This window comes from Triplophysa dalaica, chromosome 22 (assembly GCF_015846415.1).
Source record: "Triplophysa dalaica isolate WHDGS20190420 chromosome 22, ASM1584641v1, whole genome shotgun sequence".
NCBI classification, from domain to species: Eukaryota; Metazoa; Chordata; class Actinopteri; order Cypriniformes; family Nemacheilidae; genus Triplophysa; species Triplophysa dalaica.
The window spans coordinates 11289388-11309452 of NC_079563.1; the positions used below are offsets into that span (position 1 = coordinate 11289388).

Below are 20065 nucleotides of genomic sequence, written 5' to 3' on the forward strand. Positions count from 1 at the left end.
GTCTAAGTATGGCTAGTGGATATGAGCGACCTAACAAATTTTAAGTCACTTCTACTATTGTTTGGCCAGACATCACATTGTCTTAAAGGGACAGTTTAGGCAAAAATAAAATTCCAAATCAGTATACTGTTCTTTGTTCTGATGAAAGATATTTGGAAGAATGCCTGTAACCAAACAGTTCTTGGCAACCATTGACTACCAAAGTAGTCAAAAGTGCCCCAGAACTGTTTGCTTTCGTACATTCTTCAAAATATCTTCTTTTGCGTTCAACAGAACAAAGACATTTCTCAACCTATTTTTCCTACTAGTAGTCGATGGTGCCCAAGAAAAGTTTAGTTAGAATCAGTTCGTGAACCCACACCGGTAGATGCAACATGGTTTCAATGGTTGGACAGCCTATCCGGGGGATGGGGATATTGGATAACCGGTACAGTAATTCCAGTTGTGATGACCATCTTAGCCTTGTTATTATTTTTGCCATGCATGTTGCAGTGTGTGGTGGGATGTGTTAAAAGATCTGTTACTTCCTTTACAACCAAAGGAACCGATCGAATGATGTTAGCAAAAAGAACAACTGACGTCAACCAGGCTATGCTGGTTAGACGCACATCTAAAGGTTATCGTCCGAAAGATCAGAATCAAACTTGGGGATCCATATTTGATCATAACAGCGATATGGACGAGGATGATATTGATTGTGTTCAAACGCAGGAGTTAGAACCAGAACCAGTACCGGTGATAGAAGAACCAAGAAATGTTGATGGACGTGACAATGTAATGGAAGGAGATAATGGGCTTGACGATTCGGTAATTGAGATTGGCACGGTAGATGATGAAGAGTAGATATAATTATGTTTATGTTTTCGTTTTTATTGAGGGTGATTGGTGTTGTTATGTTTTTATTACAAATCAGTCCGATTGACTTTTACCTCAAAGATTAGCTTGCAAACCAGAAAACCACATAAAAATACGCAAAGGCAACTATCCTTTTATTAAAAATTTTGTATTAACCTTTTGATTAACCTTTTGTACTACTCTATATATATTTGTTCTTTAAAGGGACACAGGACTGCTTGTAAGACCGTTGGTCTGAAAGTGGCCATTGTGAGAATCTGGATTTCGTCCTGTCCTCTACAAATATTGCATCTGTGTTTAATACAAAGTTCATGTATCATATGTATTCATTCCTATTAATTCCTATTAATATTAGCTTCTATTCATATTAGATGTGCCTTTCATTCTTGTTGTTTAACCTCGTTGGAAGTTCTATCATGTCATGCTGTCTAATGTTGATATAAGTATCTGTTGTTCTCCATATCAAGGTTCCTAATGATGCCTATGGACGATTGTTCTGTTATTGTAATAATGAATATGTAATCATATCTGATTGTTCAGGAGGAAAGACTAAACAGAAAGTCTGGTGATTTTCCACTGTTTTGGTGGTTTTATATGACGCCTCCTAAAACAAAATTATAAGTATTAGTCCTAAAACAATAAACATTGGACTCTGATTGAACAAGCACTTGTGTCTGTGTCAAACTTTGTCTCCAGGCCTGAAACTCTGTGTGTTCCGTCGACTAGACTCTTCAACCGTAGAATATTGTTAGACAAGGGGACATAAGAAGTTTACATTCTTTCACAAGCATTCTTCCAAATATATTTCATTGTGTTTATCAGTATAAAGGAATTATACAGATTTGGAACAACTCCAGGGTGAGTAAATGCAGACAGAATTTTCATGTCTTGAATTTTCAACTGTCCCTTTAAAATAACTGAAATGATTAATCGCTGCCGCAACTTGAACTCAAGGGCACCCATACTGGATAACAAAATAAAAAATGCAATGTCTGTTCATATATTTTTCATGTTTAAAAGGATCGATCAAATCAAAGAATCCCAAGGCTAATATTCCGGTGCATGAATTTCTTATAAGCCAGTGTAAAATGACAAGACAAAAGTAATTTGTCTAACAATATGGCCAGCCTGAAGTCTCGCATAATTGGCCGATAATATCACCCAAACACAATTTCTTTGAAGCACAATAACACAAGATGTGTAACCCACTTTACTTACAGGCAACACAGTTATTTGCTTTGATTTAGCTTTGTCCAAATAACGACACACTTCCAAGCCAAGATTTGATCATAAATAAGATTATACAACAAGAAGAAGGTACGAGTTGTACGGACATAAACACAGAGTTGTGTATAATTTGTTTTGCAGTTAACAGGTCACAGTATTGCGAAACAAATTAGACTACTGTCAGACCGTTGTTAGACTATTGTACACACAACTCAGCTGGTGTGATGGGTAATACGAGGAGCGTTTATATTGCTGTAAATTTGGTGTGGCATCTGTTCCCTGAGCCCACCTAATGATTTCGATACAAATCACTGCTTGTGACTCACCATTTCTATGCTGGTCTGTTTGTTACAAATGGTTTCTGTTGAAGCAGTTTTCTTCTTTTTAGAAATACATTTTGACTACACTGTCAGCACACTTTGGATTCATTTAAACTAGGATGTTGAATAGGAATATATTTTGGGGCCGGTTTTTTTAGTATTCTTGTACTTTGTATTTGGTTTCCTACATTAGATTTACATTCGAAATGAGTTTCAAAGTTGAAAGCAAGTAAGTTCTTTGAATGCATTAAAGGTTTGGACGTGTTAAGCATTTCATTGTGGAATCACTGAAAAGTATTGATGAACTGCAGAATGTTACCTTGCTACCTAATGTTATTATTTATTATACCTTCTGTAATTACAGAGTTTCATAAATGCATTTCTGGCAAACGTTCTCACGTTTTTATTAAAAGAGAATGGACAGGAATACGTTGAGCTGGAATAGGATCAAGACATGATGTAGGCCAGATCTGAACCTGTGGATTCTATGTAAAGGGATTAAAATGATTTCATCATTTACTCGCCCTATAGGCATCTCAAACCTGCATGAGTTTCTTTCTTCTGCACAACACAAAAGAGGATGTTTTTAAACAACAAACAACATTTGCAACCACTAACACAAATCTATAGAGACATTTCTCTAAATATCTAAGTCAATAGGTTTCGAATGGCACGAAGGTGAATAAATGATGCAAGAATTTTCATTTTGGGTGAACTATCCCTTTAAAGTCCCTGTGAACTAGAAACCGTATTTTGATGCACTTCCGAGTGAAATGGAATTTTTAGATAGAAGAATAGGTTGTGTGGTTTTCGTCTATCTCTGCGATTTGATTGGATATATGAAAACAGCCGTTGCATTCGAAATGAAACAGGCAGCAGACTGACAATTGAAGGGGAGGAGTTAACGGATGCTCCACCCAAGGCGTCTAACATATGTCATTTAAGATGGTCATTACAGGAAGGAAGTGCATTTTCAGATTTTAACTAAAGATTATGAGGGCCCACAAAAAAAAGACCCATATATGAAAATATTTCATGTAAAAATAGGCATTGTAATTTTTTTAATTGACTAGGACAACCAGAACTCTGAACCGAGCATGTGAGCTAAGCTCAATATTTCGCTCAATGACTGTGCGCTTCTTTCAGTCGCTCACGAACTAAGCAAACGCTTCTCTTGAATAAATGTCTCAATTTAAGTAGTAGGCTGAAAAAGAGCCACGTGTTTCAGTCCGACATTCTGTGACGTAACAGCCAATATTTTAAGTTATTTTTATTCAAAGAGTCCCTAAAATAACTGTACAATAACCGATAAAGTATATTTGATTTTCGTTACTTTATTTCCACAAATTTATTTAGCTGTCATAGTGCAACATTCAAAATAAACGCACAAAATATGAAATGCACCATTAACACTTTTATTGTTCCTGAGGTTAGTATAAAACAGGCTCTACAGAAAAATAGACTAAAACAAGTGGAAATGCGGTCTTAAAACATCAAACCTAAGTCATTAGAGCATTTTAGAATGAACTTTTAGAAACTTGGAAAAAGTAGCTGCGTCTTTCGAAGGTTGCATGTATCCACATTTGTCATTATGACAAAGAGGCTTATTCAGGTTTTATTTAAAAAATCAACTGTTGTTACATTGGGTAAGTGACACAATGTCTTCTTAAGAGAAATAAATATAAAAAAAAATTAACTGAAAAGAGCCTGTTTCAAACCTCTTGTCGCACCTCCGCAAATGGACGAGGTTTTTGTAGTTTTTTGGCGTTTTTTTATTATTCATGCTCATGCGGTGACTACATGGGACAATAATCCACCAGCAAAAAAGAACATCACCAAGAGGGCTGAGCGAGCGAGCAGAGCCGAATTTTCAGAAAGACGATATCTGGTCCGCGAGAAATATTAACGCTCCATTCCACGCTCCGCTCACATACTCTTACTCTGAATCATGCGTGCTAGGATTTTTATTTTCATATCTTTTTGAAACCCGATGAATACCCTAAACTCTACTTGACAACCTGTTTCTCATTAACAACTGGACAGTCCCTAATCTCTTATCATTCTTATTTGCTGAATAAACTTACACCGTCTACTAAAAAGTCTATGAAATAGGTGCCTGAACTGTTTAGAAAGTGTTTAAATCAAAAGCATTTTTCAATATTTAGTCACTGGTTGTACCATTTTAGTCAGACTTTGAATACGCATAACTTCTAGGTTTAGCAGAGGCCAAGAAATCTAAATATGTAAATTTCAAAGTATGATATTGACTTGATGTTCAGTCCAAAGCCAACAAAGCAGTGCTATAAATCAAACTGCCTGTGAAAAGTCAAGAGTCAATGTTCCCAACATTAATGCTTTAGCTCAAAGGGTAGAGCAGCAACAACACCAAGGTCATGGATTTGACTCCTAGGGTGCTGACATTAACACACAGAGAGAAAATTACAACTAGAATTGACTTTTGGTTGAAGAAACAGTGGCATGTAAAACTCAACTGTAACTACACACCCACAGGGAACTTGAATTCTTATAAAATGTCCTCCAAATGACACACACAGAGAATGTTAATCCATTTGGAGAACGCAACAGGGGATCATTTTCTGTATTCAGTTAGAATTCCCGCCTCATTCAAATGGATGCAAATACATGTGGACACCAGTTAGTTTTTCCACAAAAAAGTGAGATCAAATACATACGAAACTGTTTAATTTATGAGGATATCAGTACGATGCTGTGGCCTGCAGCGTCACATTTAAAGGCATACTGAAGCGTAAAGTTGTGAAGATCCCACTTCAAAAAGGGCTTTCAACAAACCTCAGCACATTGAGCTGCCCTTCAAGTATCCCTCTGAAAAACTTCTCAGTCACTCACCTGTGCTGTCCTCATACACCACGGTAACAGACTTCCATTTGTAGAAAACGACAATGTCCAGAATAGCTCTGCTTATGGAGGTGTACTCCGGGTAGAGGTTAATGTAAAAATTGTCTTTATTGTCCACAGACGGGTGTTTCCAGCGGGTCTGGATGTGTGGCACCTCCAGGGCATTGCAAATGGATTGGACGGCGCTGACCGAGGAGCTATGAGCGGGCCCGAAGACCGCTGCGACCCCCAGGGCCAACTGGTCACATACTGAGAGAAAGAGAAAAGAGAACAGAAAGCGGAAGGAAAAGAAGTGATATGAGACAGGTTGTGTTAAAGAAAAACAAAGAGAATGAAAAGTTTGGAGATAAGAAAAGAACAAAGAAAGCTATAGAGAGAAAGCAAAGTGAGGGCTTTGTTAGTTTCTGCAAATTTTAATTAAATTACCTTGACTTTTTAAAAGCACAGTTCACCCAAAAAAGAAGCTTCTGTCATCATTTACTCAGTCTATTGTCGTTTTAAACCTCTTTTAACCTCTTTCTTTCTTCTGCAGATCACAAAGAATGTTGGTAACCAGACAATGGTACCCATTGACTTCCATTGGTCCAATCAATACGAATCGTTTTTTGGTTACCAACATTCTTCAAAATATCTTCTTTTATGATCTGCAGAAGACAGGAGGGTGAGTAAATAATGACAGAATTATCATTTCTGGATGAATTATCCCTATACTGGACATAACCAACTCAAAATTGTATGTTTACAAAGTTTAGTACCTCTTCGCGAGGCCTCAAAACTGTCAAAGAGGTTCACTCTCTGGATGTCGTAGGTCAACGTGGTGTTTGGCATCAAGGTTCTGTTTCGGTTAATGCTAGTAACAGCAAATTTAAAGGCGAGTTCATCCATACTGACAGGTTCATTCTCCCGCGTCTCAAAGATGCCTCCTGCAACCAAAATAAAGGTAAGCAACAATTCCTTTATTCACAATTGATCGTCTCATTACATGTAAAGACACATTAACAAACACTAATAACAAAGAATAGTCCAGAGCTAATGGTAAATAGTGCAGAGCTAATGGTAAATACAAACAGTTTAATGCTAAAGCTATTGCATATTGAATAAGAAAGACATTTACATTTATGCATTTGCTAGACGCTTTCAGTGCACTTAAGTCATGCAGTTTTTATTAGCATCTGCTGCACTCTTCGGAAACCTACTCGTGACCTTGGCATTGCTATTCTGTACCAGTTGAGCTACAGAAACACAGCTTGCAAAAGCAATGACTATTTTATAAACGCATACCCTCAATAATTCACAAAAAGTCTAATTTGAAGCATGATCAGAGCAACGCATGCAGTGAAATACAACGGCTGCTTTACTTGCGCTCTTGAATAATTTACACCACCATTATACGATACGCCCTCTAAATGTCAGTCCTAAGTATGTGATGTCTGCGCTAACAGGTTATATCGGGTTATTCCGTGATTCTCATAACATTTAAAAAATACGAAATGGCCAATCATGCAGATTTAGCAGCTTAACCAGAAACCGGTCTAATTGGCGAACGCTGCGTTCGACCTTTAACATGCCATTTTTAAACCGGTCCCTCGCAGTGAAGCTTGTTGTAGCAATTACGCAAGGTTAATCTGGATTTAGCAGCCGCAGATAAAAATCACTCGCAAATAACTGAGATCAAAACACTACGAATCATTACATAATAATAAAACATCAGCCCTCATTTCAATATGCCAGTCAAGCTGATTTTTCTACACAGCGGGGTGCGTAAAACTAAACGTTGCATAAACGTCTGGATTAAGTGAGCGTTTATCTACCGAATTATGCATGAGCATCTGTTACTAAACACACCGTCACCTTATTACTTGCAATGCTACGAACCTTGGGGGTTACGTAACATGCAAATACAATCAAGAACAGGAAAGATCCGTCTGGAAGACATCCACCTGAGAGTGGGCTCTATTCATAGACCGCCAGCAAGAGGGAAATAACAGGCCATTAATTCACCAATAAACAGCAAACCTCCAACAGTAAAACTGACAGATTGGCTCTTAAATGAAAATGCTGAATGGAGATCCGAATAATTAAACAGGAAATGGTAATGCGTGAGACGAGACTCGCGAATGAGCCGATTCCGCGTGAAAGCAGATTTGAGAGTTGGTTTTGGTTATTGAGGCTTGAATTGGAAAGGGAAGAACTTCAGAGCCAAAAAGTCCTGCTGTGGGCAACACACTTGATGTTCAGATGGTCCCTCGAGGAGGGGGGAACTGAACGCGCCACAGAGGGAGAGATTTAGTCTGTGAAAAACGGATTGCTTTTATACAGAGAGAGATGGCCAGGTTGGCTCCGATCGAGGGGTGAGATGAGAACCGAGCCTCAAGCTTTTCTAGACGAGACAGCTGCACCAACATAAAGTTGATCATGTTTATTAGAAGCAAACAACTCTCTGTTAGTTTTTTGAAAAGTGCCTGGTCTACATTTTTACGAACATATGTTTATTTACTTACTATGACTGTATAAGGTCTTACCGATCCCTCTTTGATGTTTCATTATCCCGGAAACACAAATTCAATTTACCTTCAATTGGCGCTTTAAGAGTCATCGGAACAACAGGGATTTAATGTCATCTACAAGAGTTAGTAACACAATGAAAGAAAATCAGACGGAGAGGCACTTAGGACACTTGTTGGGTATCTCTCATAGGCACCATGATGGTTACTTGAGCATGCTTAATGCTTTATTTCTATTCATTGGAAAAATGTACCCAAGGGATCCAGAGCCTTTGCACTTCACCCGTGAGACCAAAACTTTAATGAATCTTAATGTTTATGTCATTACATGCATTCTGCCCTTACAATAAACATCTGGTGAAGGCACGTGAAATAAAGTAGCATCTTTTTTAAGCATGAACGACTTTAATTTATGGACTTAGCTAAAGGGTATTTTAATTAAATGTGTTGGCTAATGTTTGATTATAGCTCCTTTTTAAAGATATACACATTTTAACTATGGCAAATTAAAATATTTATAATACTAAATCCTAGCAACTTCACGGCAATGATGAAAAATCAATTAGGAAAGCTCTGGCAAATCCACAGCATCTACATTTACACATTTACATGGAATTCTGCTGTTTGAAATGAAAACTTAGGTGGTTTGTCACATAATGCAAGATGTTTAACGTGCATTTGACTTAATATGCCTAAAATCATAACCGCCAGCATGGCGTTTATAGCAGCGGTTCTTAATCCTGGTCCTGGCGACCCCCCACTCTGCATATTTAGTATGTTTCTCTTATCCCTTCAGAGGTTTGTTCAATATGACCCTGTAGGAAAAAATCGCTGGATATTCTGCCATGATTCCATATAACTTGTGCATCATGGCAGCGATGCGTTTAAAAATCATACCACCGTTTTCTAAATGAATTCTATCGTGATAGATTGTCCTCAAATTATTGTCCAGCCAACACGCTTTAATTCAAAGTGATGAATTCGTACGATTTGATCCTGTGAGATCAGGCTGGATCAACCCTCTCGGTGTTGCTAGCGGTAAAATCAACCAATTGAGCTACAGGAACACCAACGTTCAAACTTTGCACAGGCAGGAGTTTCTTCAGAAAATAATAATAAAACAATCTACCTCGACTTAACAGATGCTATCCAGAAGTATTTCTCTAGAGGTGGCACCTTCACCACAACACATTCTCATGCGATTCAAACTGTGGAACATGGCAACCCAATGGCTGGCACAAATTAAGGACTAGCCCCATTTCATAATTGCAATGCAATGTCCACATTGCTTAAAGAAATTACATTGCAAACAAGATCGAGTGGCAATCAAAGTTGGTAAAGAACAACATTAAATGAGTTGCAGTGCAAAAGTGACAAACATATACCATGACTAGTAACAGTTGACATTTTATTGCACCCTTAACCTTTGCAATGGACCCTTATGAAATTGACTAGAAAATATAATGTAGTACATTAAATAATACATATCCTGATATTGAAACCAAGTGTTATATTTTTTATTATACATGAAAATTCCTTCTGTATTTAAAAGGGATACTACTGTGATATTTTGACTACCATAGTAGGAACATTTTAAATGCTTGTCAAAGGTGCCCTTGAACGGTTTGCTTTCCCAAATTCCTAACAATATCTTCTTTTGTGTTAGTTGCTAACATTCTTCCAAAAATCTTTCACTGTGTTCAATCCGAACATAGAAATGTATACAGGTTTGGAACAACTTGAGGGTGAGTAATTCAACACAGATTTTTCATTTTTGGGTGGAGTATCCCATTAATATATAGTAGCATTGATATATTATTGATTTTATTGTTCTGTATATTTTCAAATATATGTTAAATGATTTAATAATTTCATAGTTACTATATAGAAAAATATAAGTTCTTTGGTATCTATCTGTGACATGTCTATATCTTTTTTTATATATAGTGGCTTGTCCACAATTGTTGTGTATCCGCTGGGCTCACAGTTTGAAGCTCCTGACATTCAAACTCTCTACAGGGGTCTACAGGACAGACATTACAGTATTACACTAACTGTGTCCTAAACAGATGCAGTGCAATAAGATTCCAGCAACAAACGGTTTGTCTGTTCACACTGAATGTGAAATAGGGGCGTTGCAAGACACAATCAATTACAAACCACAGCCATTATTCTGATGTTTCCTCTGCCGCAACAGATGGTTTGCTTTTTTTTTGGATATGCCTGTGAAACTTGATTCTAATCGGCTATAATGTTTCCCTTCTAATTCATTAGATTAATATTCATGAGGTGCACAACCTCTCATCGAATGAGATCTCTGTGTGGGTGGGTCTGTTGGCCAAGACATTATAGAAAACAAAACAAGGTCCTTAAAATGTTTTACAAACAAAGTTTTTGTATAATTTTGAAGGACAATTTAAGTGTCAAAATAGTTGGGTAAGTAGTTGCTTTAGTTTTTGTTAGCATTAAAATTCTGTACACAGTTACAGTGAGGGTGCAGAGGTTGAGCAAATTTTTAAATTGGAGTAAATTAGCTGAATTATGGGTAATTGTCTCCATTCCCAGACTGTGCCCCTGGATGTCTTTTTGCTTTTCAGCGCACAAGGTCTTTCTCTCTCCTTCCCACCCATTTGTTCATTCATACTTTCCTCAGGAACTGAGTGATAAAAAAGTGTTGGCCTTTTCATTCATTTCGTGGTGGCTTTGCACAGAATACAAAAGAGGCTTTTTTAGCTAAAACCTGTAATATATATCCTGCAAAGCATGCTTGCAATTACAGTCAAATTCTACATTTCTCAGCCTTTCGACATTTTACCAAAATTTACATCTCAAAAGCGTTGAGGAGATTATATCCATTTAAACTCTACAAAGGCAAATTCAGCAATATTCAATTGCTCACTGAACTTTAGATCATGGAAGAATATGGAAGTAAATATATCACACCACATCCCGTGGTGTTTACTGTACATGCACCACGTTTGCAGAGGTTAAGACCTTTTTGTGCGTTGGATAAAGTGTATTCAGCCTCAAAGAATATTCAGCAACCGCAAACTTTGTGACATCAGTCAAGTACTTGATGAAAAATGTCTGGATTATTGCAAGAGATGCTCATTTGATGATATAATCTGATTTAGTTTATCTGACAGTTTTTTTCCAACATCATCAACCGACCTAACAGAACGATCAGATCTAACTCAATGACCCATGCAGGAATAAAACCTCAAAATAAACCGATGGCTCTGGATGCCATCTGTTTTGAACCAGCATTCATTTGAAATCTTTTTGCCAAAAGAACCGACTTTAACAGTTTATGAAAACAAATATTCATCAAACATAACATGCATGAATAATTTAATGTACTCTTGAATGATTAAAATCAATATTTAATGTTGATTGTGTGTTTCCACTTGCACTCAATGTAATTCTTCAAATTTGGTTGAGACAAATACGATCAATCATAGCGAGATACATAAATAGCATTTATGAAACCCTTTCCATCGTAAACATTCAGAACACAATTTCAATATGCACATTCTCCAGACACACAAATTAATAACCAAAGTCACAAGTCTAGAACCTTTTCTGAAGTGCACAGTGACAGACCAAAGCATGCGCGTACAACGACAGGCACAAACATGCAACAATGTCACTGCTGAATACTCAGGACATCTCGGACACCATCTCTTTGTTTCTATGTCCCTGTCTATGCCAAATGCCACACACTCCTCATAAAGACATCACAATACTTTTTGCAAACACACAGGCCAAATCATCCAAAATACCTTCTCTCTCATTCAAATTCATGAAATCTTGTTCAAACACATCCCTTCTGACAAACACAAGGAAAACAACAAAGGGGATGCGAAGCCGGCATGCATACCAATGCTCTTTTTACCACAAAGAAAGAGTGAGAGAGAGGGAGTTCTCATCTTCTTTTTGGTGCTCCTGAACCTTGTGCATGGTGCTTGCAACATCAAGGTCTGGGATTCAATTCCAGGGAATACACATACAGATAAAACTCGAATTTATTTTGAGTCGTTTAAGATAAAAGCGCAGTCAAATGCATACGTGTAAATGTTTTATGGGAAACACTTTAATGCTTGAATTAATTTGTAACAATTTCAATCTCAAGAGGTTTATCTTTTGACAACTTGATCATGTTTACTACAGCAAAAATAATTTGTTAATCAATGTATATTTTGCAAACATGTAGACTGTTAAATAAAAGCTCTGAGCCTTGAAAACCAGGTTGTGATGTTTCTAATTTGCCATATCCATACAGAGTTTGAGAAATTCTGCTGACGGTCAAAGTGCAGCAGCATTTCACACTTCTGAACATACATCTGAGGCCACAAGGATCCAAATCTAAAGGGATTAATTTTCCCAGATGGTGTATGCAATACTTCCACCAGCACTGCACATTCCCTTTCGCTCAACAGTGCAAAACTTCCCGAGTGCATTATTTGAAACCTGAATGAGCTGATGTGGCTGTACATTTATAGCAAACATTTCTGTAAGGTTTTCAGACGGTAATTCATGCAGAACTGGACAGTGGACAATAATTGTGAGATTTATGGAGATGAACATCAAATGCGTGGCAGTGTCCTGCTCATCACAGCAGGGGGGAAGACCAACACTAACCACATTACAGTCATGCGGTCAAATGATTAGTGTCAATATGATAAAGGGCGTCAACAGGCACTCCAGGACACATTTATGATTTCTGACTCCTGTAGACAACTAAACACGTTTTGCATCCCAGATGTCACTTTATATACAGTACATATACACCCATGGTGAAAAATTAAGAGACCATTCTAAATGATCATTTAATCAGCATTTCTAGATGTATTGTGTACATTCCAGTCCAGTGTCGGTTGAATTTCAACAAAATCAAACCTCAGGAGTGACAAAGCCATCCAACAGCAATGTGAAAGACTGACAGCGTAACAAGACACATGAAAAACTGATGTTATCACATAAAAACATATATTTTTACCCCCCCAAATACATGTAGAAATATTACGCTTGTATTGCTTAAAGTGAATGTGAACCTGTTGTCTTTGCCGTATTTGAGGTCTGGAAAAATACAGAGCATCTGTTCTGTTATCATTGATCTGTTTCTCCTGTTTTTATTTTCTGCAAATAGAAAAAATATTTTATTTGAAATTTTGGTGAAATATTATTAGTAGTTCACAGAACGAAACAAAAACAAATATTTACCTAAACACATAACTATAAAAAGTAAATTTAGAAAATAATTATGAAATGGCCTCTTCATTTTTTACCTCGGCTGTATAGGTCCAAAAAAGTTAAACCTTCACTTCAGAAGATACTTACATGAGTAATCTGGATTACATTTATGATACTGAAGAAATGGTTTTTAACATTTTGGGACCTACACTCTCAAAATAATGGTGCTTCACAATGCCATATAAAAGCCATTTTTGGTTGAATCATTCCATAAAAATCCTTTAACATCCAAATAAACTTTCTGTTCTTTGTAGTAGAAAAGGGTTCTTTGTAATGTATTATAAAAAAAATGGCCCAACACAATCACTCACACCTTTGAATAAATCGTTCTTTGGGGCAAAAATGGTTCTTTTACACGCCATCATTGTGGAAACCTTTTAAAGCAAGTTAACAGGCTAAAACGAATATTATCATTTCTTTTAGATGTAAAAGAGACCGATTTAAGGTTAGAAAACACTGTATTTTCCATATACCGTGCATGTTTTTATCTCCTCTTTGCACCGCCTCTCTAAAACGTGCAGATTTGTTTACAAAACTCATCGCTCTGAAAAAGTGAGGTGTGCTATGATTGGCCAGTTAACCAGTGCGTAGTGATTGGTCGAATACTGCAAGCGTGTGACGAAAAATGTAACGATTCTTACCATATTAGGAACATCAGGTTCCAAATAAATTGTTCTGACAGGTACGCCCACCACTTGAGTATACATTTGTGTTATTTTATTCAAGGTGTTTTAAGGCAGGTCTGGTTGAGCATTCGCTTTTAGATAGAATGCATCTTTGGTTCCGACACTTTATTTTTTGGGCATTTTATGTTTCTAATCCATGCAGGGGCAGCTAATAACACACCAAAGACACAGAAAAACATGCATTTGCACCATATGACATATGTAAAGAAACGTTTTGTTCGAACTAAGACAGTCATGTACATCTGGAATGGCATAAGGGTGCGTAAACTGAGAGAATAGATTTTCGGGTGAGCTATTCCTTTATAGGCTACTGTGCTTACCTTGAGAACTTGTGAAAAATTTTACTTCCTCCTTATTATTCCTGTCTGGCTACTACCTCATACACAACATCTTAAACCACAAAAGTTTTATCCTAAATGACAATGTTTACATTCATTTTAAAGAAATGATGAAAGAAGCCAGAATTTTCAGAATCCCTCAACAAACACATGCTATTTTTTATAAACAGATTAATTCCTTAATATTAATATTAAGTAATAATCTCAATGTTTAATATTTTACATGATGCTTTGTTAAATTAACTTGAGATTTTAGATGGCATTAACAAAGCACAGCACTGGAGGGACAGATGGATTCACCCGTATGAGAGCGCAGCAGGGACGAATGCCGCCTGCGTCTCCAGGCTCTTTAGATGCAGACACGCAACATCCAAGTTTACGTCAATGTGTGAGAAAGGCCTGTTTATCTAATAATATGATTCATTGCTCCACTTCACATCCATTGGAAAGACAGATCACCGTGTATCCAAGAGGACGGGACATCTGTAAACCTACAACATCTGATAAACCTTGACAAATGTCTATAGAAAAATAGAAAAGCTCCACACATGCTGTGTTCCAAGCGGGTCCCTTCAGGAAAAGCATTGATAAAATAGCTGTGGAATTGATAGGGCAGTCAGGAGGTTACAATTCGGGGATAAAGCATTCATTCATTCTGCTCAATACACATATACACCTCCAGGGCATGAAGTAAAGTCGCAAGAAAACATTTAAATTTACAAGAAACACCAGACCACATTCATTATTAAATGTCTTCTGATCAACTAAGCCACAGTTGCAGACAAAAACGTTTACATATAACAGGACATGAAAAGATCATTCTCAGTGTAAACCATTGAATTCAGCAGTTTCATTAGATTCTCTTTTACAAGATCATCCTTAGCCAAATGTTTCTTGCTGGTTTAAAGACCTGCAAAATGCTTAGAATACATTTCCATACAAATCTGTTTCAGTACATCAATGTTCTGGGTGGTTTTGATTGTACAGGCTTCTTCAGGTCATGCCACAGCATCTCATCTCAACTGGGTTCAGGTTAAGATTCTGACTCGGTCATTCATATACATAAAGAAGTTTGCTGTAAAATACAATCAACAATGTCCTTTGTTTTATTTGGAAAAAAGGAATGAGGTATTTCCAAATGTTGGTGTTATACAATCAATCCCACAGAAGCAATCTGTCGAAACCGAAGCCTTGTCTTTTGGAGAGGAACATCAAATCAAGTCTCGGGTAGGAAAGAGGATTAATGTATGTTGTTAAAACTGCTTTGGGGATTTACCGTGATGCTAAAGTCAAACCGCAGCAATCATCAGTTCTGTCCGATCTGACACACGGATGAAGAGTCAATGACAATCTCTCAAATCCCAACCACAGCCATGATGAAGATGAGTTTAATTTGAAAAACGTGATTGTTTACGTACAAGTTGAAGGTTGAATCTTTCTCATACAGAACAATTGAGTTTTACACTTTATAGGGTTTGATCAATGTTGCATTAACTCGAACCATAAGCTTAAGGCAACAAAACAATAATGAAAAGTGTATTTAATGGAAACTATAATGTCATCTGTTGGTGTCTACTGGTAATGTATCGGGTTCTACTATGGGATATGGATGGAAACCAACAGAACACCATTAAATCCTACTGGAACAAGGCAAAAAATACACAACTTCAAAATTGCGAAGGTTTCAATGGTTTATAGTAGCATCTGTAATGTTTCGATCAGGATGTGAAAGTGGGAACCTGTAAAATTACCGGCATTTATAGGTAGCAAAAACATACCAGTTAAACAAATGTAAGGTCTTTTTGGGTAAAATGTTCAGAAGTAGGTGAAGGAGCACGTGACTTGAAGAGATGACATTATTGCTGTAACCTGTATTATGAGTTCATAAATGTGGGAGGAATCAAATAAACTAACCTTAGAAAACAACGAAAAAGTCATGACATTTAATATACTTACCGATTCTTATGACTTGCTGGTCACTAAGGTACAACTTTGACATCAAATAAAAAAGAAAAAGCATCAGTCCTCTGCGCTCCTCCATGGCTCTGTAACGTTTATCACAACAGGTAAAACCCCGAAAAACTTCGTGCCGGATTTAGGGAACCACGGCGCGTGCCGTTCACCAACTTCCATCCTTCTCCCATTGCGCGCAAAGATACAACCATCCAAGATATAAATCCACGACGTAAAGCGGTATTCACGGGGTACCAGGTGAGATTTTCGGCGGATATCTTCTGCTCATCGTTTCAAATGTGAAGAGAGCGCTCGTGCCACTGCCACTACCCCATGATCCAGACGCGGGATTAATACAAAATCTGCTCAGTTTGCCTCGCTGCTCTTTATTTCTCTACTGCACACAAGTTTGCGTGCTCGTTTACTTTGTTGGTGCATCCCGCGATGATAAAGCATCATTTAAAGCGCGACCGCAACGCTCCACATATTAAATGGCAATACGCTGTATGAAACCCATTGACTAATGCAGAATGAGGTAAAGTAAGCGCAATGTTGTCACACTAAATTATAAAGTTGTGTATTGAGTGTCAAGGTACTGTAACGTTATATGTGTGCACGAAACAATGATGTCCATCAAAGAATTTGTGATGTCCGATTCCCGAATGAATCGTTCTATTGAACCGAGTTTCGATGACTCCGCCGAACCGATTCGTTTTCAGAATAACAACATTTGCTAAATCATTAACAGTAGTATGTTAACTAACGTTAGTGTTTATCTAACATAGTTTTTAACATTATTATAATACGTTTTCTCATTTTCTGAAATAATGTTTTTGGAAGTTGGTAAAATAAGCAATATCGGGCTATTATATATTAAATATTGGGCTTTACGATAGGATACATCGGGGTTAACAGCGATGCTTCTGAAATATGTAATGCAAAGACTTCTGGGAATTTTAATGGTTATTTACATTTACATTTAGGCATTTGGCAGACGCTTTTATCCAAAGCGGCTTACATTGCTTTATCCTATACATTTTACACTGGGATCGAACCCACAACCTTCTCTTACCACTGAGCTACAGGAAAGCAGGAAAGGTTATCGTTTTACAACCGATTCAAACGAAGCGTCTGAACGAACCAGTTCGGTACAATCCATCAACAGACCAGAACTTCCAAACACTGAATTGTAAAGCCGGCAAACTGTGGAAGATAACGCCACCTGCTGGGTGAATAACCAAACAGCACCTAAAGTAAAGAGAAGTCTCAAGAGAAACTTCACAAAATAGTTATTTGTTTGCCTAAATTAGACAGCCTGGGTAACATGATGGTAATTCAATTACACATGGATTGTGACACGCATATCCCAAATAATTATTTCATAAAAACAATCCCGTATCATCACCTTACACATTTTTAACAATCCTCTAGTCATTTATGCATGTGTGTGATTCTTGACAGACAGTTAAACAGTGCATCCAATCTGATGTTTCTGTGTCAGTAGAAGGTGACTGTGGCCAGAACAGCACTAGAGCGATCAGGCCATGCGTAATGTAGCAAACATAAGGCCAGCCAGCCTGCAAACAGATCCTCCTCCATGTGGAACCAAAGGAGCTCAGATCACGATCGGTATAAACGATGCAGAGTGCTATACAGGACACAGGGATAAAGGGGGTGAGAGAAGCCAACAGGTGCAAACACACTGCGGCAGTCCTGGCACTGTCAGAACGGGCCCATTGAACCCCTGCAAGCGAACTGATCCATGCATCGACTGCCAGAACTAAAGTGAGTTGGAAAGTAGTGAGCTGGATATGCATAAACTGCATTTTAATGAGTTGCCTGGGATTATGAGTGAAAGAACATTTAATCCATAGTTCTTCTTCTGTATATGAGTCACATGATCCAGAGGATACACAGTTTTTGTATTGTTTACATAATGCACAACCACATTCTCATCTGAGTACATCTATTGGCTGATTTATGATTAATTACTATTGACTATTTAGGAGGCAGTTCTAGGCAAAATGAATATAAATTGCATTTTATGATTGCAAAAAATGAATTGTAATATATCAACCTATGCACAATTCATAACAGACATTAATAATCAAATCATAAGTCTGTCACACATGAATTATGCACAGTTGTGCATTTAGAACATGTGTATCGTCACCTTTTCTTTAACGCAGCATTCGCATTAAACAACCTTAACCTGCCACAGAGCCTTAAAATCAATGCAATGACTAGCTGACATTTATTTATCTGTATCCTTTCCCCTAGATTTAATTGTTTGCTTGGAATGTTGTTCCAGGGCCATCCGGGATGTTGATTCAAGAAACGTACTCGGGATAAATCATGTAAAGCCACGAGGCAAACCCACCGCCATGAAACAATTTGAAACAACTGAATGCATAATAAGACAAATGCATGACTGGGAATTCCAACCTGCCGGAGAAAACTCTTAGTAATCTTGAGCAGAAATGAAAAAGCATGAACCTGTCATATTCAATAGATCAGCTTATGAAAATAGCATTTAAATCCTCTTACCTTCATTCTGTACGTTTCTTAGACACTTGACAGTAAGCAGCACTTCTCCAAGTCACTGCGATGACTAAGAGCTGGCCCAAAAGATATGAGAGAGCCACAGAATTCATTTTAGAAGACATAATATGTAAAGCACTTGCGCTGCCTATGTAGGAACTCTCTTCCACGTTGTTCCCAGAATTTTCTGTGCCATTTACCAAATTTCTTTTTTCAATGATTTAGTTTTTTCTTTTATGGGCTTCATGGTGGACAGCATTGTAAATGTCCTGAAGCTGAATAGTTACAGAGTAATTCACTCCCCATCATACAAATTTAGGATAAGATGAGACAGCGAACCTCTCAAATGTACAGCCGTGGGATAAAATAAGAGACCACATTTCATTTAATCAGCATGTCTAGATGTATTGTGGTCATTCCGGATCAGTGTCTGTCGAATTTCAACAAAATCAAACCTCAGGAGTGACAAAGTCATCCAACAGCAATGTGAAAGACCAATAGCAGGACAAGACACATGAAATAATTTTGGAAATCTTTATAAAAACATGTAAAGTTTTACTCTTCTATTGCTTAAAAGTAATGAGAAGTTGTTTTCTTTGCTGTATTTGAGGTCTGAAAATATACAGAGCACCTTTTCTATTATTTGGACCTGTTTCTCAAGTTTTCATTTTCTGCAAATATCTGCAACTAGAAACAATATTTTTATTGAAAATTTGGGAAAAATATTGTTTGTAGTTCACAGAAGGAAACAAAAATCTTTAATTACCTAAAAATATACCTATAATTCAGAAAAACTGAAAATTCTTTGAAATGGTCTCTATATCCATGGTTGTATTATTTCTTTCTATGGTGCTTCAATGGTTTACGTGTGATTGCATGAATAACATTTCTCACAAAGACATTCCCAGATGAAGAAAAATGAAGCAAGTTCCACTAGGATTACAACAGCAATTGATTCAAACTGTTTCAGATGAATTAATGTACCATGAGCAGGAACTTACTAACAGGATCTCAGAGCTGTAATACTGTGTGATTGAACATAATATTGCCTCATTTAAAACCAGAGTACAAAAATAACCCACAGGAGGGATGAAAAAACACTGTCCCCGTTTCTGAGAAATGACTCATCTGTATCGCTTCTGCAATTGGATAAATGCAAAAAGACATTTTAGACTGCCCGTAATGTATTTGCAACATTTCCTAATCACAGTTGATGGTGCAACACTGCCACCTTCTGGTCACACGTGATAAGGCAAGGACACTTTCAAGTGTCTGCACATTTAAAAACATTCAAAACCCTTATAAATTACTTTCTGCCATAATGATCTTGATTTTTATTTAAAAACTATGTGAAATATAAAAACACAGAATAAGAAACTTGAAAAAACGAAAAAAGTTTTGAAGCTTTTCAAAAGTTTGTAATTAAATGCCCTTATTTACACAGTACATGCTAAACAAACTGTGTAGCAAAACAAACCAATGTGTTGAAAGTCACAAAACTTTATTTAAAA

The 20065-nt window shown here is 37.2% G+C and overlaps 1 protein-coding gene across 4 annotated transcripts in view; it reads right to left on the minus strand.

Moving 5' to 3' along the window:
- The window catches only part of grik1a (glutamate receptor, ionotropic, kainate 1a), a 40184-nt gene extending 23565 nt beyond the window's left edge, over positions 1–16619 (minus strand). For all 4 annotated transcript variants that reach the window (XM_056736090.1, XM_056736087.1, XM_056736089.1 and 1 more), the window contains exons 1-3: positions 16017–16619; positions 6035–6202; positions 5271–5528 (exon numbers count right to left, since the gene is read on the minus strand). In XM_056736090.1, coding sequence (XP_056592068.1) covers positions 5271–5528; positions 6035–6202; positions 16017–16101 — 511 coding nt within the window. In that variant the 5' untranslated portion in view covers positions 16102–16619. The remainder of the gene's footprint in view (positions 1–5270; positions 5529–6034; positions 6203–16016) is intronic.
- Positions 16620–20065: the final 3446 nt, after the last annotated feature.